The sequence below is a fragment of the Sciurus vulgaris genome (assembly GCF_902686455.1).
Source record: "Sciurus vulgaris genome assembly, chromosome: 7".
In the NCBI taxonomy this organism is placed as follows: domain Eukaryota; kingdom Metazoa; phylum Chordata; class Mammalia; order Rodentia; family Sciuridae; genus Sciurus; species Sciurus vulgaris.
In genome coordinates this window covers 74,347,158-74,374,757 of record NC_136467.1, presented here as the reverse complement: position 1 = coordinate 74,374,757, position 27,600 = coordinate 74,347,158, and the positions used below count along the sequence as shown (strand labels likewise).

Sequence of the window (27,600 nt, the reverse complement as noted above, 5' to 3'; positions counted from 1 at the left end):
CAAGGTATGAATAGTCATCAGTTTTATTGAGCAGCTCAAACTAGTTCTGAAAGGCACCTGTTCCAGAGACATTCCAAACAGCTTCTGAGCCATGCACAGCCTCCCACGAGGGTTTCAATGGCACATATGATAATGTACACATTATTCTCAAACTCAGGTTCACTAAATGCCTTCACTTTATACTTACTTGCAAGTAATAAAACAATGTATGCTTTTCAGTACTTCACCCTTGGTTTCTGCTCTAGTAAGTTCAAGTGTGTGTGGTTTACCTGTTTACTGATTCTGACCTACAAAAACAGGTAGCCTCAAGATACCAGAATGTTTATTCATAAACCAAAAATAACAAAAAGAATTCTTATTTTCCTGAAATAGGAAATTGTTTCTGTAGTCAAAACAATAAACAATTTAAGATTTCTTTTAAAAAATTAGTTGAGAATCTTGATGAAATTCATTTATTTCAGTAGAATAAAACAATAAGCAGCATGGAAATATAAAGTGCTACATAAAAGTCCCCATTACATAAAATTTGAAAATTCATTGGCTTAAACAGTTACAGGTGAAACAGATTATTATCAAGCATGCTATTTTAACTACCTTAATAAGTAGTCGGATGCTATGTTGGTCAATGAAAAAGCCACGAGTTACCTAAATCTGACAACTGGGAGAATAAGGAGTCCTACATCTTTACCTACCAGATTATAGATCCTGTATTGGCCTTATGTTTGAATTAAGGGGTTAAAGTAGGACTTAAAATAACAAGCTTCCTTAAGAGGCCCTTCAGTGGGGTTTCAATAAAAATGGCCTCAAAGATCAATTTAGTGTGGCTCATTAACCCCACAATGGGGATCAGATTGACAACTTCAGGATTTTTAGGACACATATATGAAGTCAAAGCAGAAAAATATGCCACTTCTAAATGAATGTGACAGGTGCTAAAAGATCCTGATACAACCAAGCAGATATCCAGTTCCTTGAGGGCTGAAGGAAGAGATGCACATCAGATTAAAGAAGGATCTGCACAATGCTTAATTGTAAAGCACAGGTACAGCCTGTGAAAACAGATAAGATCACATAGATCCAGAGGCTGGTTCAAGTTTGACTGAGAGGAAATAAAAGGAAGATTGTTCCTAGCACATGATTAATCTCAGCATAGGTTGAGGGTATGGAATTTCTTTCTTAGGTGATACCATTACCTGGTCTTCCCAATTGGGTCAGTGATTTCTTGCTTGGAGACACAACTCACCCAATATTTCTAATATCTTGGGTTATAAACCAAGACTTCAGGATGTATTTTCTCATGGCAATAAAGTTATAAAATGTAACCTATAATTTTCCTCACAAGAGTTCTTCCTAAGTCCTTGGACTTTTCTAACTACCAACTTCAGCTAGATATAATAGAAAAAAACCTGAACAATTTTAAAATGCTAATTTATTAAAGTTTAAGACAACTCTATACTATATAATAGTATGCAATATGTTTTTATTTTAGATGCAGACTTAATGGAAAACTGGCCATCGAATAAACATAGAAATTATGTTTAATGGTTAGAAGATCCAAAGTCCTGTAATGGGAGTAAAAATTAAATTTGCTTTTTAAATGATTTTTAAAAAATATTTTTTTAGTTGTAGATGGACACAGTACTTTTATTTATTAATTTATATGTGGTGCTGAGGATCAAATCCAGTACCTCATACATGCTAGGTAAGCAAGCTCTACCACCAAGCCTCAGCCCCAGTCCCTTAAAATGATTTTATGAATTGCTTTGTTCTTGCCCATAATTTCAAGTTAGTTAAAACCACATAAGGACTTTATGAATATCCTTCCCAAAACTATCCAAAATACATATGGGCTAACTTTCATGGACTGGTCTAAAACCTAAGTATCATCTATATTGAGTTATACAAAAAAGAAAAATCATAAACACACTTTTAGAGCATAACATGTTTGAAGGCTGAGGGACTGACTATATTTAAAAATTAAAACTTCATTAACCATACTCCAAGAGTGCCCTCGATGCTGCTAACTGAACATGCTGACGGCAATATTTTCTGTGAGTTTATGGTCTCACTGGCATTGTGATGATGAACTTATCTACCAGTATCTGTGGAACTAACTAGTGCTCAGTGATATACTGACTTTTTTCACCAAAAATCTTTCTTGGGTTTTGATTAGGTGGACAATTCTAAGTAAAGGTTCTCCTAACTTTTATCACTATTACTTGGGCCCTGAGGTTTTCTATTAAAATGGTGCATGAAATATTTAAACATTATGCATATTCCTGGAGTAATTAAATTTTATAATGATTATAAAGCTAGGTATATAATACATTTCAAAATATATACAATTCAAAGCAGAGCAAACATTCAAATCTTAAGATCCTCCCACTTAATTTTTGGAAGAAAATCAAGCGATTTTCTGGCTTGGACCCTTTCTTCCTTAAGACAAAGATCTATGGAGGACTGTTTTCTTTCTTTTAAAATCTGTGTGTCTATTGGAGAAAGAAGGATGATAACAACATATCAAAGTGGTTACAAAGTATTGCCTCTTCAAGTAACATCTGATAACAAAGATGTAATCTCATTTCTTCATAAACATTTGACTGAAATAAGTTATTTTAGAACAGTTACAGAGTGGACAGTCCAGCATGAATGACATTTTAAGGAGGCTACTTGAGTCTTGTTTTCCCTTTTCAACTCTACTATCCCTAGATCATTCCACCTAGGTAGAAATAGTACTCAATAAATGATACTGAGTAACTGGTAATACTTGGGGGAACTTAAAACACCATCATTTATCTGAAAAATTCAAAGAACTAAACAGAAAAATATTGCAAATTTACAGAAAAAGAAGCTGAGGCTTTAGAAACAACAATAAGTTATTTCTCTGTGAAGCAGATCAAATAGACAAGATACTTTGACTTCTAGTCCTTTACATTAAGCAGGACACACTGCTGCATATAGTCTAAATGTCTAGCTATATTTATATTGAATTTATAAGGATCAAAAAAGGAATGGAGGATAAATACAAAATAATCTTTTTGTAAACAATTCTTAGATTATACCCAATGCAGAATGTTTAATGAAGCAGTTGAGTCACAGCTCTTAAGTTGCAAAACAATATTATAACTCAAAGTCAAATATGTACTCATTGGCCAGATATATTCGTCGGAATATAAGAGCTGCCAATGCCAAAGTCAGAATGACAATCAGTACAGCTGATCCACCATGATCAGTGTGGTTATCTCTTGGCTGCTGGCCCTGGATTACATCTGGTGAAGTGGACGACCTTCTTTGACTCTGCTGCTGGGCCCGGCGCTGTCGGGGGCTCATGGAGGTATTCTTAGCTGCAGGTTGGGTAGGTTGTTGAAAGGATGCTGCAGATGGATTCTGGACTCCATACTAGAAAAGTTGAAGAAATTTTTTTTTAATTTAAAATTTAAAATATTAAATATGACCAATGACAAAATTACCAAAAATTATCTGAATGCTGAAACTGGTAACTCACCCTCTTGAAAAACAAGTCAAAAAACTTATTCTGAACACCTAGGAGGTGGAGGAGGAATTTACCAGCAACGAAATTGATAAGGCACAAGTTTACCCATTTTTTCCATAGATGGCTTTCTACTTTGTCCCCGATGCAACTCCAGCAGTACCTGCTAAGCATCTGGGCATGATCTTCTTTCAGGAGATCCAAGAAGGGAATAGTTTTATTAACACTTTCTGCTTGAAAATTACCCATTTTAAATTGGCAAAAAGGGCAACTCTTAACAGTGTGTCTTTCATGAACCAGGTTTCTTCCAACATTATCTTACTATAATCAACATGTTTCCACTAACAATAATGGAGCACAGGAAATAATTTCAAACCATAAATTCTTTATACAAATATTTTTAAAATCAGGTACACTTTTCAGACCAGTCTAATCCTTGTTCACAATTCCTGATAAGTGAACTGAACACAAGTCCAGAAGTATCTTTTACTTAGTACTGGGCACTTTATAGAGTTCCCTAGGTAAGTGCTAAGAAAAATTTGAAAGTAGTAATGTGACTCAATGTATCCTCTCTTTTGGCACATTGGTTGCTCTCCACAAAGTACTGGACAGCAACTGCTTTCTATCATTTCAATGATGGGTCAGTCAGAGCTTAACCACAATGTGATACCAAAGGTTCCAAGTACTGAATCTAATTAATACATAAAAAATGGTATGGCATGTTCAAGCAAGTTATATAAAATACAAATTCCATTTAATTTATATAGACACTTTAACCCTATACCTCTACCTTGAATTCTTACATTAAAATATATTATTTATTATATACTGGTTATACATTATCATCAGTATATATTCTTTCAAACAAAAAAATAAGAATGCATGTTTATTCAGAATAATGCAAATATTTTAAATACAAAATACTTAAAATACCTTCTATTAGGTAAAATTTAAATATTTTGAAAAAAAAAATCAACCTAATTCAAATACTTTTAAAAGGTAAGAGGATGGGCTGGTCATGGAGGCACTTGCCTGTAATCACAGCTACTGGGGAAACTAAAGCAGACGGATGGCAAGTTTAAGGCCAGCCTGGGCAATTTAGCAAGACCCAATCTCAAAATAAATAAAAAAGAATTGGGGACAGAGCTCAGTGGAAAAGCACTCCTGGGTTTAATCCCTAGTACAAATAAATAAAAGGTTAGAGGATGGGCTCTGTGTTGAAAACAGCTACAAACATTAGGGGAAACACTGATGATTTAAGTTACCTGCACAAGAATTTCTATTTTAAATCTAACATTCACCTCAACATTGAAAGGCTTAAATAATGTGGATTTCTTACAACTATTTTTTGGAATCACTCAAATGTACTGTGACCTATAATACAGAGGTAAAAAGGAACTACTAACTTTGACTTAAAAATGAACTACTAACTTTGACTTAGTGCTAGGGCTAGGGTGTAGGTAGTGTGCTCAGTGGTAGAATGATTGCCTATCACCTGAACCTAGGTCCTGGGTTTGATCCCCAGCACTGCAAAGAAAAAAAAAAGTGCTGATACAGAATTAGAGTTGCATGAACTCAGACCTCCATAATCCAGGATGCCAAGGACAATCTGCATACTGAAGAGGGTTGATACACAAAGTTCAGCATTTTTATGTCATCATCAGTGTAGTAGAGTGAGTTAATGAATACTCAATGGGTTGAACTGAGTTATAGCAACCAATACAGAAACATTCTAGTTGAAATCTCCCATTCTTCTGAATACTCAACCCCAAGAAGATGAAAGTATTTAATAGAGCCAAAGTATGCAAGACTCAAAGGGAAACAGGCTCTTAAGGAACAGAAAAAAAATGGTGGTAATATCAATCTAGAAATTAGCACTAGAGATTGATTCAGATTAAAACTTTTATTTTTACACATTACTTTTTCCATTAATTTAAGAGGAGAACATTATCCTGTCCATAATCTTGACCAAAGCAGAAAGTTTTATCATAACTAGCTTGGCTTCGCCACTTAGCATCTATCTGAACATAAAATGAATGACTTATTTGGAACCTCAAATCCTGGGAAGAGCAGAAAATCTGACAGATTAAAACACAAAACTCTATCAGGTATTTTTCCTCTATTTTTATGTAGCTAAAAAAATCTGCCTCAAAAATTAATAAATGGCCTAATGTTTGTTACCTGCTGTATTTCAGACTTCTGGCAACCTCTGTCCCCCAGAGAGCAAAAAAAAAAAAAAAAAAAAAAAAGGTAGCTCATCAGGGATTTGAGGTACCATCTTGATGAATTTATATTATATTATGAGTGCATGTGGAGCAGTTACTCCTAGCTAAAACCAGGTTTCAGCTTTTCCCGTAATGGTCAAATTATATAATCACATTCTGAGATAGTTTATATGAAAAAGTAATTAAAAGCTCCACTTGGCAATTATAGACAATTGATTGCTTATAGGTATTTTAACTAAAATTGTTCTTAATTAATGATTTATATATATTGAAAAGGAATTCTATGTTTTATGTACATTAAAATCAAAATGGAAAATATTTTAATAAAAACATTATTACTGTACATTCTAATTACTTAAATTTCTTGATTTCTGTAAAACTACATTTCTAGTATTTTTTGAAGTGTCAATACTAAGATTCATTCAATCAACAAATATGTATTAACCACCTACTATATACAAAGCACTAAGACATGCACTGGGGTTAGTCAAAAGGGCCTTTACCCTCAAGAACTTATGCTCAGGGACATAAGATACACAATAAATAATTAATAACAATAAATAATTAACAAAATAAATTACAACTGGAAAATGTAGCAAAGGTATTTTACATAGATTTAAAACACACCAAAGATAGATTTAGATACGTCACAAATATTAAGAGACTGCCCTACTAGGTTTTAAAAAATAATTAACAACCTCATCCTAGTAATAAAATTAAAAAAAAAAAAAAAACTATTTACCAAATAAAAAACAATTAGAACTCTAATGATGAAAAGTAATCAGGAAGTCTCAATACTTCAAAGTACAACTTATTGACTTTAATTCATTCTATTCCTCTGCAATTCAAAAAATTACATTGGGATCATATAAAAAAGAATTTAAACTCATCCATATATACTTTCTTCCCACACCTCCATCTTCAGTCCCCCTAGAACTTCCCCTAGAGGACTCTCTCCCCTGCTCTTCTCCAACTTACTTTTCTCTGTCCGGCTCACTCTAATGGGAGAGAGCCACTCACTGTTCACTTCTACTTTAGAGTAAATTATTCCTGAGTAAGGGCAAACCTGCATTTGCCCAGCTCTTTCAATTTTCCTGACCCTTTAAAGTTACTCTATAAACTGAATGGGAGATGTGGCAACTTAACCAAACAATCTGTCACTAAACAGACCCTCCCCCAAACAGTTCATCTTTTCTATATAGAAAGGAAAGTCATTATTTTCCCCCTTAATCCTAATTATTTAGCACTGATCCAGACATGCTTGTTTAGTCAGCCTCTTTGACCACCTAGACACCAATTTTTTAGACACTAGGTCAGGGCACATCTAGCAATACTCAAAGCATTCATTCATTCTTTCATCCAATAATTATTAGACATTTAGTATGTCAAAGGCAGTATTGGCCAATAGAACTGTGAATGATAATAAAGATCTATATCTATACTTCTAAATGTAGTAGCCACTAGCATACAATGTATGCAGCACTTGAAATGTGGCTACTGTGAGGAAGTATTTTGAATTTTATAGAGAACTCATAGCATTCTGGAGGAACAAAAGAATTTAAAATTTTTTAGTCAAGCCAGGCATAATAGCACATGCCTATAATCCTAGTGACTCAGGAGGATCTCAAGTTCTAAGCTAGCCTCAGCAACTCAGTAAGGCCCTCAGCAACTTAGAGAGACCCTGTCTCTAAATAAAAAATAAAAAGGGCTGGGGATGTGGCTCGGTGGCTAAATACCCCTGGACTCAATCTCTGGTACTAAATAAATAAATTAACTAATTAATTAAATCTCGCTTAACAAAGAAGGAAACGAAAACCCAGAAAGTTTAATAACTTGCTCAAGATAATATATATAATTCATCAGAGGGACAACTGGGCTAGAATCCAACTATTTGAATGAAAATTTTCAGATAATTGATCTGAGAACTTCTCTTCCTATTTCAAATAACAATAATAATAGAGACACATGTATATATTAAAAGATACAAGCCATACCGATGTGCTAGCCGTAGCACCCTGGAATGTTGTAGGAACATCATCTTGTATATCATTTAGTGAAAAAGAGTGATTTAAGTCTGACTCAGCAATAGTCTTTCCAGATGAATTGACTTCTGCCTATAAACAAGATAGCAGAATTATAAGAAGAAACATAAAGAACACACAATCTACTAAATTCCTCTCTTGGATTTAATTGCTAGTTTAATATCTACTATCAATAAGTTAAGCTTCGACCACTAATGTGTCTGATACTATGCTAAGTATTAGAGGAAGAGGAATAGGCAATTCATGTTCTCAAGGAGCTATTACTTGGTGAGGAACAAAATCAACACCCATGTTCACAATCTACGGTTTAAAAATTTCTCAAAATTGAAGTACTTTGGGTAATTTTTTAGATGAAGCTGACATGAACTGAGGTCAGTGAGGCTAGTGGAGATATGCTCAAATTTGCTGAGCAAATTCTGATGTACAAAACATACCTGGCCCTAAGATGTTCAGATAAGTTATCTTAAATGTTAATAGGAATCCTAAGAAGGAAGAAAATATAGCTAACATCTATACCTCCTCTTCTAGGCACTATAATGAACATACAAGGGAAAACTTCCAAAGGACAGACTTTAAGTAGAGAAGTGGAGAAGAGGGAGGAGGCAGCATGTTGTTTAATATAGGTTAACATTTTTTTCTGGAGCTAATTAAATTCCAGAAACATAAGTGTAGCCAAAATAAAAGTACTATATACATTCTATGTTTGGGTAAAACATGTAAAAAAAGAAATAAAAGGGAGATATGCCAAAATATTAGCAGTAGTTACTTCTTGGGGATGGGATTATGGATGATTATCATCCTTACTGCATATCTGTATTTTCTAAAATAATAGCTAGAATTTTTAAGCACCTGGGACAGTTCTAAATACAATGTATGTATCACATGTATTAACTCACTTAATCCTCACAATAGTCCTATGGGATACAAGCTAGGTACCATTATTATTTACAGATAAGAAAAAGGCACACAATGTTAAGCAGTATGTCTAACATCGCCCTACTAATAAGCAGTAAAGGTAGGATGAGGAGCCTGCATTCTAATTGTATACCAGAATCAGTTAACTTTTTATGATTATATTCTGATTTAACTTGTTTTGGATACTGGAGTCAGAGTTAACTGTCATGCTATAATGCCTTTGTGAATGTAGCCAATGAGTTTTGTAATAATAAAAAAATTATTTGTAAAATCTCATTGCAATCAATCTATATTGCTTTCTTTTTATTTAGTATTCAACAGTAAAACAAAAAGGCTACCTAAGAATTTATTTAGGGGGCCTAGTGTTAGTGTTTGCCTAGCACATGTGAGGCATTAGGTTTGATCCTCAAACCTAAGGTTTGATACCACATAAAAATAAATAAATAAAGGTTAAAAAAAACATTAAAAAAAAGAATTTATTTAGGACTCTACAGTACCTTAAAACTGATTTGTCTAGCCAGTTCCTTGGCTTCTTGGTCTGCCTGGCTTGAATCACTTCCAGATTTTAAAGGCAAGAGGACATCCTTCATGGCAGAGCCACATCCTTCACAGCAGAAATCTTGTGACCTGGTAGGAAACAGTTATGTTCACAGAGTAAGACAAATAGTTGAATTTTAATCCCCTTCATTAGCTATTCAAATACTGAATGATAAAATTTAAAAACAAAAGAACACTGAGGCTGTCTATGTTTGGAGAGGGCCCACATTCTCCCTTGAAGGTACATTCCTTGCCTTACCCCAAAGTCCTGCCCCCATTCCCTTTGAATAAGCATCTACTCTCCTAAATAACCTCTAAGTCTTTGAAAAACAACAAAACAGAACTCTGACAATTTCATATCACATTCATCCAATTAGACAAAAATTATAGTGCTGATATAAGTATAGATGTGAGTTTGGTGTAAAAGAAGAATCCTTGGCTTATATTCCTTTTTTCCCCCCAATAAAACTAGCTATCTAAAGAAAAATAAGCTTTGATCTATACAATGACTATAAATGGTCTATGATAGTATCCTCAAGATCACACATATAAGCCTATTTAAAGCCTGTGGAAAAGGTCCTTATAAAGCTCAAATTATCTTTTGGCAGAAACATATAAAGCAGTAAAGAAGACAAAACTAGAATTTGCAGATATTTTTTGAAAAAAATCACAAGCTCTACTCATCTGAGTAGTAGTATAACTTGGAAGATTGGAAGAACTTGTGGAAAACACTAAGATTGAATCTATTGCCAATTATACTGAATAGAGATTCAAGATAAACCTGTAACTAGACTATTTTCTTAGATATATTTGCTTTTCCACTATCCCCTTTGTACTCCAGATGAAACCAAAACTTCCCTAAAGCTCACAGTTATGCTACAAGAATTTAAATGACTGAAAGTAAATATGAGTAATATGTATAAATACATAGATATGTTGCTCATTTAAAAAAAAAAAAGTATGGTGGTAGTGCTCGCCTATAATCCCAGTGACGGGAGGCTGAGACAGGAGGATCACAAGTTTGAGGCCAGACTCAACAACTGTGAAAACTTCAGTAACTTAGCAAGACCCTGTCTCAAAATAAAAAATAAAAAGGACTGACCAAAAAAAAAAAAAAGACAAATTGTTTTTAGGGCTGGGGATGTAACTCAGTGGTAGAGTGCTTGCCTAGTGTCTTTGAGGTACTTGGTTCAATCCCCAAGACCACAAAAAAATTTTTTTAAATTTTAAAAAATACAATTAAAAATATCATTAAATAAAATTTTAAAAATTTAGAGTACTTCTAGATTAATCTAATTCAAAATCCTAAAATCTTGAAGAATATGACAGTTAAATTTATAAAATAACATTATGTAAACAAAATTATGTAAGAGTAATATTTCCAACTTATTGATGAATGTTTATTAACAAATATTTTTTTGTTTTACCAGAAGCAGCATTATTGTTCATAGAATATAATCTGCTTAGAATATATTCACTTTTAACTAAGAAGTTAGATGAAACTTAAAGGAGAATGTTTATTCTGAATGCACTGGTTTATCCACAAGGATAATAGGTTATCATGTTTGAATGTAAAATCATTTTTTAAAAAGTCTCTATCATTGGGCTGAGGATGTAGCTCAGTTGGTAGAGTGCTTGCCTTGCAAGCACAAGGCCCTGGGTTCAAATCCCCAGCACCACAAAAAAAAAAAAAAAAAAAAAAAAGTCTCTATCATTGACTGAATCTACAATACATATACTGAGAATCCTAGAAAACAAAAGTAAGAAACCAAGTTCATTTTTTTAACTTTGCACATGAAATCAACTGAATAAAATATAAATACTGTGTATGCAAAGTACATCTGTCATTTGTGAATAGTAGCTGAAAGTAAGGTTTATCCCCAGAATTTGGTAATAAGATTTAAGGTACATTTTTGTGTGCGTGTGGCGCTGGGGACTGAGCCCAAGGCCTCCCACATGCTAGGTAAGTGCTCTATCACTAAGCCTGTAAGGAGCAAAGTTAAAGTGTGACATTCTGTGTGCTATGTAACTTGCAAAAAACAACTTGTTTACTCTGTGCTGTGTAACTTGCAAAAAGTAACTTGAGTGCTCTGTGCTGTAATGAGGTAATGATATGGTGTTGCTCCAAGTTGGAGACATGTGCAACTGACCCTGAGTAAGATAACTAACTTCCCTCGGACCAAGGGTCTGATAAAAAGGATTTAAAAGGACTCAGGATGAGCCTAGCTCCAGTCCCCATTTTATACCAATGACGCCAGTGTTACGCCAAGCCTGAAGGGGACTCACTGACTTGCTCGTTGCTTGCTGGAACATCCATCATCCTGACCGTGACCGGGACGTTCCTGTGGAAGTGACAGCGGAGCTGCCTGTGTGCATCCTGCCTGACACGTCTCTGCCCGGCCTGCCTGCCGTGACCTCACCGCCCTCCTTCACCTCCCAACCGTCCTCACCGATCTGAGGGAGTTCCCCAGCGAGACCTCCTGAGCTGTCTTCCTGACTGACCTCTGGGAGTCACTGCCCTTCATCTCAAAACACGTCATACAGGAGTGGACCTTAGGAATGGGTCTCAGTAAGGAGTGAGTTTTGTTTATTTGGGGCTTATAATAATGTAGTGATTAAGTTATGTGTGATATTGGTGTGACTAAAAGTTAGAAGAACTATAAATAATTGTGTGATCAGCATCAAATAAAAGCCAATTGATTTTGGACCAAATTTATTCTGACTCTTCCTTGCCGCTGGTGACAGAGTCATATCCCCAGCCCAGGAAATAAGGTTTAAAAAGAAGAGTTGCCAATTAAGACCAAAGCATCTTCCAAATCTTCCAGTCATTAAACTCGTAACTATCTGATTTAACAGACATCCTCTATGAAGGACCTACTCTGGGCTGTGCAATTTAATTAATATAATCTCAAAGGTGGTAAGTAGCAGCTTCCAGTACAAGACAATAAACAACATCAAGAATTAGATATCAGCACTGCTCAAGGAAAAGGACTCGGGAGATGAGGCAGGATCAAAGTTTGAGACCAGCTTCAGCAATTTAGTGAGGACCTAAAGCAACTTAGCAAGACTCTTCCTTTTAAAAAAGGGGCCTGGAGATGTGGTTCTGGGGTAAAGGACCCTGGGTTCAATTCCCAATACATACATATATACATACGTAGGTACATAAATGGATACTTTGAATTGAATGACTATTCTTGGTCATATAGACAAAAATGCTCCTGCAAAGGAATGTAGCTCAGTTGGTAGAGTGTTTGCCTGGCAGGCATGAAGTCCTGGGTTCAACCCCCACCTACACATACAAACACACACACTACACAAGCTCCTGGAAAAGAACAGAGAAGGCAAAACTAATAGACAATCGCAACTTGAAAAAATCTCCTGAATAAAGTTCAGGAGAACATTTAGTGAGTTGTTGCAATGAGCTATATACTATAGATGCAGAGAGAGATGGTGGGGGGAGTCCCTCCCCAGCCTTGAGGAGTTCTGAATCTTGTGGAAAGCTACATGTAAATGATTGCTTTGGTTCTTTTCCATCTGTAATACCATCCAAATTGAGACAAATGGCTAGGAATTTTTTCAGGAGAAAAATTATATTTCACTATAGTGAATCCTAGTGAAATATTACCAACTACTTTTTAAAAACATGACAGCATGAAAGCACTTTTTTTAGCTTCTGGTCACTCCAAAGAAATTAGAATTGGCTTTGTACAACAGCAACGGAAGACCAGATCCTGGTGGCAAAGTCCCTCACAAAGTTAGAGACAGAGACTACCTAGCTCTTAACAGTCATCACACACAAGAGCACCCTCACCCTAACAAGGAATCAAATTCACAACTTACTTTTTGGCAAGTGCTCTTCTTTCCTCAGGTGTGTAATCGAGAGAACCTATGGCTCCCTCTCCTTTTGTTGGCATAAACCCAATGATGGCTAGTAATGCTGTTCTTACTGAAATAAAAAAAGTAAACATAATTCTGAATTTCTGTGCAAAAAGAACTGGATTTACTCTGGAAAGAGAGGTTTTCATAAAAGAGGTACAAGTAGGAGTGTTGTATTAAAAAGGTGGCAAAAATCTAGACATGGCTTTTTTATTATTTATTCAATGATACCAAATTATTTATCCAAAAACAGCATCAGTCTCAAAAGTATATTTTGTATAATTAATTGTTACAAATTGATTGAAGTTATATAAGATTTATATTCACTATTAAGTAATACTTACTACTCCATGAGGGCTGCCAAGTTTCTGGATGATGTCCTGAGATGCTCAAACAGATTTTCTTGCCCACTTCAAAGCGTCCATTAGCCTTAGAAATAAAGAGTGCATTTAAAAAATTAAAAATTATATACGTGTGTTTAATGTTTAATACTTTCTAAATATATTTTATTTTTATATTGATATGTAGATAGTAAACCTATTTTTTTAAATTATGTAACACTAATAGGGACACGCATTTTTGTCCTGTTACAGACATTCCAAAAATACTTGTTGGATGCCAGAAGAGTAATAAAAGTTGTTTTTAGAAGGTGTTTTAGTACCTTTTTGAAACTGAGTTGTACGATCTAAAGAGTAAACATACAAAGAGATATTGATCCTGTACCTAGTACAGAACTAGGATAAGTTAAGCCCAGGATAAAATCTAAGGCCTAGTGTCACCTAACTTGGTATTCATGAATAAAAGCACAGAGAAAAAGACTTTGAGACAGGAGTGATTTGCAGAAGATGATGCCGTTTTAATAAAATGGGAAAACGTTAGAGGAAAATCAAAGACAATGATTTCAGTTTTGGACATGAATCTGATGTCTTGCAGGCAGGGAGAAATGTAAGCATACTGAAGTCTAAAGAAACATATAAAATACTAATAGCATCTCTCCTCCCAGAGATAACCATTAGGTCACTTCACAGAAATAAAACAAACAAAAAAGACAGCTAACGTGTGAACCTGCACAACATCCACAGTTAGTTCTCCTAAATAAGAAGAGGCAAGAGGTTAGATATAAGTTCCATTTTGGTGAGACTTTTATTCTCTGCTGCACCCATTGGGCCTGGCACAAGACTAACATTTAATAAATGTTTGCCAAATTAAAGTTAAAGAAGACTTTTCACAAGAGAGGAAGTGAACAAGAAAGAGTGCAACACTGAATATCAGGGGGTCACAGCCAGTTTTCAGTGTGGTAAATCTAACCACACCTGAGTTAACTATAAAATATTTCTGTACCTGTTGGTAAAGAACTGCTGCCAACTATCCCCACAAATGCACACCCACAACAAACCAATTTCCCCCACATCAGTCTCTCCCTCCAGACTGCTTGGCTCTCCCCAGGACCTAGCAACTAAATGATGTAACTCCTGACATGGTTGGGTACAGGACCCTGCTTCAGCCCTACTGCCAGTTCTCAGAATCACTCACTACTTGTTAAGCTACTTCTATATACTGGGAACTTTACTGTGTGATTCTACCCTGACAGATGAGAACACTGAACTTCAAAGACAGTACGTAACCTGCACACAGTGTAATGGAAACAGCATGGGTTTAGTGACTCTAAAACAAATGCTTGCTGGGCACACACCTGTAATCCAGTGGCTCAGGAGGCTAAGGCAGGAGTATTACAAGTTCCAAACCAGCCTCAGCAATTTAGCAAGGTCCTGACCCTGTCTCTAGATAAAACATAAAAAGGGCTAGGTCTGTGGCTCAGTGGGAAAGCATCTCTAGGTTCAATCCCCAGTACAGAAAATAAAATCAAACAAATGCTCTTTCATTATACCATATATAGGTATTGGAATAAACACTAATCAATGCCTAGGAAAGCTTGAAGTGAGACAAGGAGATTAAAGAATGTGATACAAAGGAAATGGGAGAGGAAACCTGGTCACTTCCCTTGTCTCTAATCTTTAGGTAGAGATCAAAGCAGAGTGACCTTAGTTGTAAAGTACAAGAATATGAAACACAACTGAAGAAACCCATCTGTAGCAGACATGCAACCTATGTCATAAATTCCCCCTAGTTGTAGGAGCGATGTGAGCCTTCATTGTATCCTAGTCTGCTGCTGAGGAGTATGTGAGTAATAAAATGTCCAAACCCTCTCCAATGAGTCCTCCAAATTCTTGGGGTGTTTACAGCCATGGAGTTGAACAACAGGTAAAAGCTGGATTAATTTGCTATTTATTGTGAATACTTTTTGCTTCACTATTTGCTACTACTATAGGTCAGATAACTCAAACAGAATGCAGAAAAGAAAGAGGAGAGTGGGATTTCTCAGACTGGTCAGAGATTGGTACAGTAAGCATGTTTCAGCAAAGTGCTATGTGTAGAAAATGGATTGCAACAGGCCACACTACAGTTAGGGGTTTTGGAGGTTATCTAAGAGAAAAACAGGAACAGCATCAAGTGGTGACAGATACAGAAAGGTTTTCATGTTATGTTTTTGATTTTTTTACAGGAGAATTAAACATACACATTAAAAAATGAGGGAAGGAAAGCTTTAACAATTAAGAGATCAATAGCTTTCTTTCAAATGAAAATAAAATGTAAAGGTGAAAAGACTTTCTAAGATATAAATAGTAATAACAGTTAATATTTATTGAGAATTCTGTGAGGCTCTATTCTAAGAGTTACACATAAGTTATACTTTAAAGCCTGGTACAGTAGTGTACACCTGTAATCCCAACCACTTGGAAGGCTGAGGAAGGTGGATTACAAGTTCGAGGTCAGCCTCAGCCACTTAATGAGACCCTGTTTCAAAAAATAAATAAATAAACAAAAAAATATAACTGGGGGTACAGTTCAGTAGTTAAGCACTCCTGGGTTCAATCCCCAGTCCAAAAAAAAAAAAAAAAAGATACTCTAAATTCCACATCTTCTTAATGAGGTAGGCATCATTACTCTTATTTTAAGTATATGGAAACTGAGGAAAAGAGTATTAGGATGGTGGGAAATTAAAGGGATGAGATGACCATGAGATACACTACCTTTAGCAGCCCTTTGTTGAGTACTTACCATGTGCCAGACACTGCCTAGCATTTTGCATATATCATTCATTGAATCCTAACAACCTGCTACGACATTTATGCTTCAAAAGTAGCATTTCTCAGACATGTCACCTTACTAGGAATTATTTTGAAGAAATAAATGGCAGTCCTAGATATAGAGGCCAAAAGCAAAATTATAACTTTATCTCTTAATGAAAATGAGTATGCTGACTATATTTTGCAGCCACTGAGAAGTGTTAAATCACAATAATTCCCAAAAGTCAAGAATTCTTACCGTTAGGAGAATAATGCTTGGTGGTTTCATGGGATACTCCGGTGGCAGTACTATTCGTCCATGATAAACTCCTCCATCAAAATCAGAATCTGGGGGCCCTCTAACTGTGAAGTGCCACTCAAAAAGGTTATCCTGAACAAAAACAATAATTTGAAAGGAACCAATAATATTAAAAAGTTTGATAATTTTTATCACTATGAATATTAGAAATATTACCAGGTAGGAAAAATCAAATGTTTTACATTATTGCTAGGATAGTTTCTAATGCATGAAAATCTGAAGAATAAAAGTTAAATAAATGTTATAAATAAAAGCTATTTAATCTAGAATCTAATAAAAGCTATTATGTCTCATAAAAGCTAAAATCTTTTTTAACGAAACACATTAACACTTCTGAATGTTGACATATATATTCCTAAATAAGGTTACAGATTAACTAAATTGAAAAATAACCCTTAAAAGAATACCAGTTCTTTTTACATGATATAATCAAATAATTACTATAAATGGGTATTTTAACAAATAATTTCAAATTATCCTTTATAACTTATTTATAAATGATCAGTAATATTAATACATTTGCTATTAACATCATCCTACATTTACTTTACAGTTTGCAAAATGCTGGCTCATATATTATTACATTCTTATCCTCACTATTACATGAAAACCTTACTAAGTACATTTAAATACCCTGCTTTCACAGTTGGGAAGACTGTAGAGGAAAGATATCTATGCAAAAGCCCAAGTCAAGGTACCGAGTCTTCTAAACCGTAAAGTGTCTGAGGTTCTTTTCACTTCCCCTCCCTCACTCTAACACAACTAAGGATGAGATCCACTTAGACCAGAAATCTGCTTCATCTAAAAGTTTGATTCCGAAGGCTAATGAGATACTTATGAAAGGAATAAAATAGATCAATAAACTACATCACACATGCCTGTAATGCTCAAAGCAATAAAAAAGTAATTTTAAAGAACTTATTTTAAAGATTAAAGTATTTAATTCTTCCATATGAAAAATATGGAGATAGAAACTAACCTCCAAAGGCTGCGCATGGTAATGATCTGTTGGATCTTTCAATTCTGCTGCTTCTTTCATTAAACGTTTAACAGCTAAAATAAAATTCATAAGATAGAGATATTTAAAATATACTTTTCTGAGTGATTAACACAGACTTATAAGCCTAATGAAAAAGTTCCTACTTCAATGAGAACTGTGCAGTTCAACTGAATAGATAGTAAAAGTTTAATTATGGGGTAACAGTAATAAATGGTGGGGGGGAATGGTAGCTAAGCATTATAAGAATGGCATACTTTGAGAGTTACATATTAAATTAAACATAGGGAATATATACTATTTTTATTTTATTTATTTATTTAAAATTTTTTTAGATATTGATAGACCTTAAATTTATTCATTTATTTATCATGGTGCTAAGAATTGAACCCAGCGTCTCACTCATGCTAGGCAAGCACTCTACCACTGAGCCACAACCCCAGTTCCCTATTTTTATTTTATAAGTATTTATATATCCTTCCTATGTGATAGCATTTACCTAAGTTCTCTAAAAGTATTAACTAATCTTAAAAAAGTATTAACTCATTTAATCCTCAAACTACTAGATTGGTATTATTTTTATCCCCACTTTCCAGTTGAGGAAACTGAGACTCAAAAGGATTACATAACTTCTTCAAGTTCAAATAGCTAGGAAATGACAGAGCAGGGATTCTAACACAGGCAGTCTGACTTTACCTTGTTAAAATGAATATATTAACAAAAACGTGTCCTCTGGATCTCGTGCTCAGTGAAAAGTAAATCCCCTTACATCCTTAACCTTTTGGGTCTTTCCACCATTATTTTACATTAACTTAATGGGACTGTTCTGGGAGTCTACTGACTTTCAATAGCCCTAATTAAATTCCTTTTCAAAATAACTCTTCGGCTTAATTAAAATCTCTAATGCACTGGCACCACAATATTCTTCACCTCACCTGCACCAATATATTCTCTCTTTACCTTCACCCTTGGCCCTAATACAATGCTCCCTTCATACGATTCCTCTCTGCCTAACCCAACCCAATCATCTTATTTGGTGTGTCTATCCAAACAGCTAGGCATGATTGAAATGGGGGGAAAGTCACAGACATTGGCACATTAATGCCATTACAGCATCATCATCAACAACTTCCACTGGGACACAAAGCCACCAAATGTTCCTACATTTCCTGGTAAGACAGAGCCCACTCTCTCCCCCTAGCACACTAAGACTACAATATACCCACCATGATCTCTCCTCTTTCACCTCTTTCAGCTAACAACACATTGACTCAGCAGGAGCAGAGTTAAAGCCTAGCACCATCTATAATCTTATCTGTATCTGCACCCTCTTTCCTGTTGGCTCTCAAAGTTAATTCTCTGATATGTGCTCTGGATTCCAACCCTTCTCACTTTAGGTAAGAATCCCCAAATTAATTAGTTTTAGGTTCTTATAAAGAAAAAAAGGATACTGAAATAGGCTGACAAAGTCAGGGAGAGGGCTTCTCAAAACTCTCCCCAAAACTACTAGTTCAATATGTGCTACAAGAGAGGCATGTACCAGATGTTGGGATCTAACTTTAGAGCAGACAGAAGAAAAGAAGTCAGAAACCAATATTTGAAAGAAAAGCAGGTAATTACTCAGGTGGGTATGACTAGGCAGAGGGAATAATAAGAGTGAAATGTGTAGAAGATAGGTTGGAATGTTATAGGTAAAGGGGTTAACCGAGAAGCTCCCACAATATACACAATCCGAGCCGTTTGGGATTATGACTTTTCCACAAATTGTCATTTGAATCAAGGGTTCCTAGGCTTTAAAAAAGGTTCTTATGTCACTATCCTTTTTCATAATTATTAATATTCTTTTCGGGCTGGGGAGATAGCTCAGTCGCAAGCACAAGGCCCTGAGTTCTAATCCCCAGCACCGCAAAAAAAAAATATATATATATATATTTTTTTCAATCTCCTACTCTGAACTAAACCTCGGTAGGCAGAGACTTTGCTCACTTGACCATCAAATATTCACTGAGTTCTCACTAGATGCTACAGCTATAATCACAAACAAAATATAGTTTGGTCGACAAGCTTATAGTTGGGGGACAGTCAACATAAAATGGTATGATATTAGGAACTGACTTCCTTAACAAGACTCCTACAGTGTAAGAAATAAAAACAAGAATCAATAAATGGGATGGAATTAAACTAAAAAGCTTCTTCACAGCAAAGGAAACAATAATGTGAAGAGAGAGCCTACAGAATAGGAGAAAAACTTTATCACACACACCTCAGATAGAGAATTAACCTCCAGGATATATACAGAGCTCAAAAACTTAACACCAAAAAAAACAAATAGCCTAGTCAATAAATGGACAAAGAAACTGCACAGAAACTTCACAGAATAAGAAATAGTCAATCGATATATGAAAAAATGTTCAAAATCTCTATCATTAGAGAAATGCAAATTAAAACTACATCGAGATTCCATCTCCAGTCAGAATGGCAATCATCAACAATAGAAGCAACAGTAAAAGTTGGCAAAGATTCAGGAAAAAGATACACATATACAATGATGATGGGACTGCATATTGGTGCAACCACTATGGCAACAAGCATGAAGAATCCTCAGAAAACTTGGAATGGAACCACCATTTACCCAGTTATCCCACTCCTCGGTTTATACCCAAAGGACTTAAAATCAGCATACTACAGTGATGCAGCCATATCAATGTTCATAGCAACTCAATTCACAACAGCTAAGCTATGGAACCAACTAGGTGCTCTTCAACAGATGAATGGATGAAGAAAATATGGTACATATACACGATGGAATATTATTCATCCTTAAAGAAGAATGAAACTATGGCATTTGTCAGTAAATGGATGCAACTGGGGAATATTATGCTAAGCAAAATAAGCAGATTCCAAAGAACCGGAGGTTGAATCTTTTCTCTGATATGCAGATGCTAATTCACAATAATGGGGACAGAGAATAGAGGTAATTTGGACTAGACAGGAGAGTGAAGGGAGGGGAAGGAGCCTGGAGGTAAGAAGGATAGTAGAATGAATCAGACATTATTACCCTATATGCATATATGATTAAATGACCTGTGTGACATCATGTACAACCAGAAGAATGAGAAGTTACGCTCCATTATGTATGTGTCAAAATGCATTCTACTGTCATGTATAACAAATTAGAATAAAAATAAATAAAGAAAGAAAATTGCATGATAAATGCTATGTTAGAAACATACATCCTCTCCCTCTAAGTTCTAGACATTAGGCTTAGTTCAATTCTTTGAACACACTCTACCTTTTCTCCAGTCCAGACTTTCCTACATGTTTCCTCAGTTTGCAAAGTTGCTCTGACTCCATCATCATCTAGACTGGCTCCCACTTTTAAGACCTTGAAATAATTTCCTCAGGAAGATCTCCTTGACACCTTCATTTGTCCTCCCTCAGAGGAGGAACTAGTGATTCCCATCTGGACAGGAGTGGAGACTTGGAATGCTATCCAAGTCTCAGGTTTGGAAACCACTGCCCTAGAGACTAGACTGAGTCCCTTATTATACATCCCTTACTATACATCATCATAACACTCTAGGTTTTATGGTGGTGGTGGTACTGGGGATTGAACCCAGGGATGTTTTACCACTGAGCTACATCCTCACTCCTTTTTTTTTTTTTTTTTTTTTTTTAATTTTGAGATAGGGTCTCACCAAAGTTGCTGAAGCTGGCCTCAAAATTGTGATCCTCTGGCTTCATCCTCAGGTATTGCGGGATTACAGGCATGCACCACTATGCCTGACTCATATTTTACTTTTATAAGGTTCACCTCGGGCTGGGGAGATAGCTCAGCTGGTAGAGTGCTTGCCTCGCAAGCACAAGGCCCTGAGTTCAATCCCCAGTACAGCCAAAAAAAAAAAAAAAGTTCACCTCACTTGCAGTTACTTGTTTGCTAAACTACAGTAAGGACAATGTGTATCTATTTCACTGCAGTCTCCTCTGGGTTAGGATGGAATAAGGACTCAAATATTAACTGAATTGAATGTTAATATCTTCTTCCAACATATCTCTTTCCAAGACTCATTAAAGGCAATGGTTTTCAACTTACTTGTCAATAAGACAAAATCATTTACTGAAGGAAAACTTAATGAGAATCCCAACATGTAAAATAACACTAACCTGTTTTAGTTGAATAAAGTAGTACGGAAGGACCTGCATCTATTTCACTCCCAAAGAAGGCATGAAATAAGGATTGAAAATCCCTGATGTAAAGCCACGTGAAAATATTATTTTAAATGAAAATTGTCTAAGATATATAAAATCAAGGAAGCGCTTATGAAGGTAAGTAGTTTGGCGCTATCAGCAATTGAAAATGCCAAAGAGAGCCAGGCATGGTGGTAGCACATGCCTGTAATCCCAGAGACTCAGGAGGCTGAGACAGGAGGATCATGAATTCAAAGCTAGCCTCAGAAATTTAATGAGCCCCTAAGCAACTACAGAAGATCCTGTCTTTAAATAAAATGTAAAAAGGGCTGGGGATGTGGCTCAGTGCCCCTGGGTTCAATCCCTAGAACCAACAACAACAACAACAAAAAGCCAAAGAGATTGTTTTCCTTCATTTCTCATCAACTGGCTGGACACAACAATGATCATGCTGAAGAAGTCAGACTTATGTCATCCCATACCCTTATCATATTTTCTCTGCTTCATTCCCACTTAGCTCATTTCAATACAAGAAAAAAAAAAATAAACACTCAGTGGATATACCTGGATATTATGTGAGATGTATAAAAGAGTAAGAACTGCTGTAAGAATGCATCTGTACCAGACCTGTAAAGGAATTATCATGGGCCAACAATAAAACAAATTTATTTTATTAGTTCTTAGGTCACACATGCACATGTCATGCGAAACTAGAGCCATATAGCTAAATAGAAGGTGAGATTTGTTTAGTATTTTCATAATCTATTTTTTTATGAATGCTTCCATGAAAAATAGGGATTCTGGATTTAGAAATGCACTAAAATTCTTGCTCTGACATTTTCTAGCTCTAAATCCTTGAACAAGTCACTTAATCTTACTGTAGCACATTGTTTACATCTGTCAAATGAAAGTCAATAATTTCTTAACATCTTTCTTTCCTTTTCACCCTTCCCTTTCCCAGATCATATGTTATAAAGGTAAAAATTGAACTGGGAAAAGGGGCTGGGGGTATAGCTCAGTGGTAGAGTGCCTGCCTAACGTGTGAAGCCCTTGGTTTGATCACAAGCACTACCAAACAAAACAAAACAAAACAAAAAACCCTGAGATACAAGGCCTTCTCAATGATTCTCCCTGATTCGAATTCAGGCCTTGGCATCTGCAGATGGCCTTATAGCATGGCTCCCTGGGCTGCTGCAGAAAACTATTACTGCTATAGGACAACAGAACAGTCAAGGCTCAAAATCCTACCTGGCAACTAGGGTTAGAGCACAGTCTGCTCTTCCTGATACCCATCTCTTGCTTTCTCATGGCCAGAGGAAATTTTTCACTCTAGCTACTCTCAGCTTTTTGCAAGATTATTCTATGGAAACCTCCTCTTATGTGGTGAGATAAACCAAGAAGGGGAAGATGGCACCTGCATGCCTGTTCTTATTCTTCCTTCTTATAGACACCACCAGGACACTCTGAATCAAAGTTCTAGGCTCCTTGGGCCCCTGCATTAGCCCTCTTCACATTTCCATAGCTTATTGGCTTCTATTGAGGTTTGAAGCCAACATCCAGTTAGAAATAAAGGGACTGTTTATAGGCCACTGTCTCCCAAACATCAGTTTCTCTTGGAAAACACGTATCTTCAAATTATTGGTTCACAAAGCATGAGTAAAACGCAGAAGGCAGATATATTGAGGATGTGAACCCAATGTGATATACACCAACTGCCTTTTCCTGCTTCCATAATAAGTAACATTTAAGTAAATGTTTAAGGACTGATGTTTTTGCACAGAAATTCCTGCAAAGGCATCAATTCAACATACATTTAAAGAGTGCTGGAGGCAGACAATGACCAAGACCTGCTTCCTGTCCTCAAAAAGCTCATAGTTAAATACAGAAAGACAGGAAAATAATTACAACACGGTGTGGCAATACTGACTAAGTATGTACAGGTATAGGGACTACCTTGAGGGGCTGGGCAAGGTTGAAGCTTAAAGAAGCTTGAAAAATAAAAAGGAATTCTGGATGTTTTAAATGAAAAGCATTCCAAGCAGAGATTCCAACAGGAACCGGCACATATGAGAAAAGTTACTCCATCTGGAAAGTGGTTCAGGCAAAATGAATAGATGGTAAAAATATAAAGGAGCTCAAGAGTAATGTGCTAGGAGGCTGATGAGGAAGGCAAGGGTCAAGTCTTAAGCAGTCCTGCAGGCAAAACTAAACAGTTTATTTGAGCTTTATCCACGGTTATCAGAATGCTATCAAAAAATTTGTAACATAAGGCATGATATAATTAGTTTTATTTCCTTTTAATTGATTTGGTGACAAGTGACTATGTGTGTGTGGAAGGGGGGAGGGGGAAGGGGAAGGGGAGGGGGGAGGGAGAGGGAGAGAGAGGGAGGGAGAAGGAGAGATAGAGAGAGAGAGAGACAGACAGACAGACAGAGACAGACAGAGACAGAGGGAGAGTATGTTATTATGTGCTTCAGGATGGGGCAGTACAAACCAAAGATGATTCCTACAGGTGCCTGAGTGCTGTCAATCCCTAGAATAAGGAATACCAAGATAAGGAGCAAGTCTAGGGTCTGAGAAGGAGAGACATCTAATGAGTTTAGTTTTTATACCTCATAATTTTTTTCAATCTATGGGAAATCTGAATGAAGACATGGAGTCATCAGTAAGTTCCATATATCTACAGCTTAGAAGAAGGTTCTGAGTAAACAGTAAAGCCTGGAATGATTAGCATGAAGGTGAGGTCAACACCAACAGCATGAATAGAACAGCGAAAGTAGTGGGTACCTTTGCACCAGTTCTCTCATGTTCCCATCACCTGCTGCACATGTCCTCAGCCTCCTTCTGAGGAAAGTTGTCAAGGAAAGATCTTTACACACAGGTTCCCTACTTTGAACTATAAGACCCTATTACCTAGGGCAGAGGAAATACAAATGGATCAGGGAGCTTGATCCAGTGACAACTACTAGGCTAGTGCAAGGTTTAAGAGGTATCTCTACACAGAGCTCTGTCCACAATCCCAAGTCCATTTCAGAAAAATCATAAAAAGGTTTCCCACCTATGAAATAAAAAATGTACTATCTGCATGCCAGTACACAGGCCTTTAACCAGCTATCAATTGTTTTCCCTTAATTTTTCCATCTAATACAACCCCACATCAGATAAAAAGGATGTGTGGCGTTTTTAATTACTTCCATTCACATAGGCATTACCCTAAACTATCAAAGTTTTGAGACTAAAGCAAAGAATACTTTGACTATGTCTCTCGGCATTTTCACTGAGTCCCATTTCTCATCTAATTTATCTTCTCCATGAACTCCAAATAATCCAGACAATAACGAAAACAAAACAAAACAAAAAATTAAAAGATTTTAAAAATACTATTTTTTAGAACAGCAACATCAACTTTGAGGAAATGAAACCAAAAAGAGGATTCGATTTTTGATACTGGTACAAGGATGTCAACCAAAGTGCAACCAACTGGTAATAATTTGCATACTTTGGTAATGTACAAAATTCTGTTTTTTTGTTTTTGTTGTGCTGGGGATTGAACCCAGGGCCTTGTGCTTGCAAGGCAAGCACTCTACCAACTGAGCTATCTCCCCAACCCTGGATAGTTTTTAAAGTTGGAGAATTTTTAAATTTTAGGAATACTAGCCTATCAAAATGAACAATGTCCCCTTAACAACTCTTGAGACTCCAAAGTTTCTATTCCAAACTTCGCTACTGCATTATTCACTATATTATTCTCTGGACATTGCACAAAGTATCCCTGCTGTCCTAATGAACTGTGCAGTTAAGGAGTCACCACACAATTTTACAATATAAGTTTTGGGGGGGTTGGTTTGTTTTGATACTGGAGATTGGTTTTTTTTTTTTTTTTTTTTTGAGACAGGGTCTCATTGAGTTGCAGAGGTTGGTCTCAAACTTGGATCCTCCTGCCTCAGTTTTGAAAGTTGCTGGGATTATAGGCAAGTGCCACTAAGCCCAGTTTCACCGCATAGTTTTCTTTAAATCTACCGCAATCTAAAAAATTCAAACATTCTACCATTAAATCTAAAAAATTAAATTTTTCTTTTATTCTTTCTCTTTGATCTTGCTTTTTCTTTTTTTTTTTTTTAATTCCTGAGATTCTTAAGTGATGAGTTAGAAGAGAGGGGTAGTGAACCCACTGAAATTGAATTGTATGTCATTCTTATAGGGATCATAGCCTTCACCAGACTTTTAAAGGGATCTATAGTGACCAAAATTTAATGAATGATTCTACACAGTTGGTCACCTAAGGGTATTTTTCAGCCTGACAGCACTGAGGCTAATAAGCTCTGTTCAATCAATATTCTCAGGCTTTTCTGGAGCTTTTTGCATATTCTGAATTTTTTTGGGGGGGGTACTGGGGATTGAACTACAATTTTATTTTTTATTTTGAATATTCTGAAACTTTTTTTTAAATTAAAAAGATTCACACCTGATGTAGTGGTTCATTCCTGTGATTACAGCTACTAAGGAGGCTGAGGCAGGAGGATGGCAAGTTCAAGGTTACCTGGGCAACTGAGCAAGAGTCTATCTCAAAATATAGTAAAATAAAAGGATTGGAGATGTAGTTCAGTGGAAGAATGCTTAACTAGAAATGTGTGATGCCCTGGGTTAATGACTCCGTACCACAAAAAATAAGGATCCACAATGTCAACTCTTTCGGAAAGATATTATCCTTGCTCATTTCCAGTAGGCAACAGTCTTGGAAAGAAAATTCTAAGCAACAGCAAGAATTGGCCAAACCATCAGTAACATCCTAGGATTTATCATTCAGAGCTGAACTGTAGGTTTTTTCTCCTGACAAATTTATCAAGGTACAGAGAAAGTAAATACCTTTTATAGAATCCATTGATTAGTTAGGTCTGCCTTAATCTGAGAGAGCTGGTTACTTTTCTTGCCTTTTTTTTTTTTTTTTTTAATGCACCTGAAAATAACTGGAGGCTAGGGTTGTTTGAGCTGCTTCTGAATGAAGCAGAGACATTAAATGCGGGAAAGAAAAATCTTTGTGACTGAATTCAGAAAAATATCATGTTTAGTCAGTTTAACAAAAATCATGTTAAATCATAACAAAAATCATCTCAAGTACCTGGCTTAGCTAGTTTGTTTAGCTCCTTGGTTAAATGGTTTAGTTACAGAACATGTCCTTCGTGTGTGTAATTCCAAATGCTGCAAACAGGATATTTAAACGACCAAACCTTCAAATGTGAGTGAATCAAAAAACTGTACAAGTACGGCGGCGGCGCGGAGGGGGGTTCACTACGGCATTAAGGATGCAGGTACTGCAAGGGGCTGTTGGCTGTTACCCACTGTCCGCACCTTTACACCTGTTCTTAGGCACCAGTTTATGACCCGGCTTTACTGGGCGAAAATGGGGACAGGCGAGGCCCGATGCTAAGGCGCGCTGGCGGGTCCCGGGAAGCGGCGGCGAGAGCCCGCCCCGCCCTGCGGCCTGCACCTCCCGGGCAGGCGTCGGTCTCGCGTAGAGCGTGGAACCGTGAGCGCGGACGCGAGGGGCCGGCAGCGCCGGGCCCGGAGCCCAGGGTCACTCCGCTCTCCCCGCCCACTGTCCTGCTCACCCGGGCTCTTCAGGTTGTAGCGGGTCTCCATGGCGGGTCGCTGGAGCGGCTCGGGTCTCCCGGCCGCTGCCACCTCCTCTCGGCGCTGCCGCTATCCGGTCTCAGCGCGGCTCGGGCCGACTGGGCCTGGCCGAGGGGCCTCCGCAGACGCCGCCCAGCCCAGCCGGGACTGCGGGCGGGGTGGTGAGGGTGCGGGCGAGGCGCGGGCTCCGCGGTGGCACCGCCTCCTCCGCTGCTCCCCCGCCTCCTTGAGGGCCGGGCAGGCGCCGGCGCC

The 27,600-nt window shown here is 36.7% G+C and overlaps 1 protein-coding gene and 1 long non-coding RNA gene across 2 annotated transcripts; one reads left to right on the top strand and one right to left on the bottom strand.

The window, feature by feature from the left end:
* Positions 1-27,466, bottom strand: UBE2J1 (ubiquitin conjugating enzyme E2 J1). The gene is made up of 8 exons (XM_079148390.1): positions 27,327-27,466; positions 17,512-17,585; positions 16,473-16,604; positions 13,430-13,514; positions 13,050-13,155; positions 9,170-9,299; positions 7,710-7,829; positions 1-3,399 (listed from the first exon to the last, which is right to left on the bottom strand). The coding sequence occupies exons 1-8, from the start codon at positions 27,355-27,357 to the stop codon at positions 3,121-3,123; spliced, it is 957 nt and encodes a 318-aa protein (XP_079004516.1). The 5' UTR covers positions 27,358-27,466; the 3' UTR covers positions 1-3,120.
* On the top strand, positions 19,464-24,018 carry LOC306666364. Its single transcript, XR_013765284.1, has 3 exons — positions 19,464-21,337; positions 21,440-22,121; positions 22,947-24,018. It is a non-coding gene; the product is annotated as an uncharacterized lncRNA (long non-coding RNA).
* Positions 27,467-27,600: the final 134 nt, after the last annotated feature.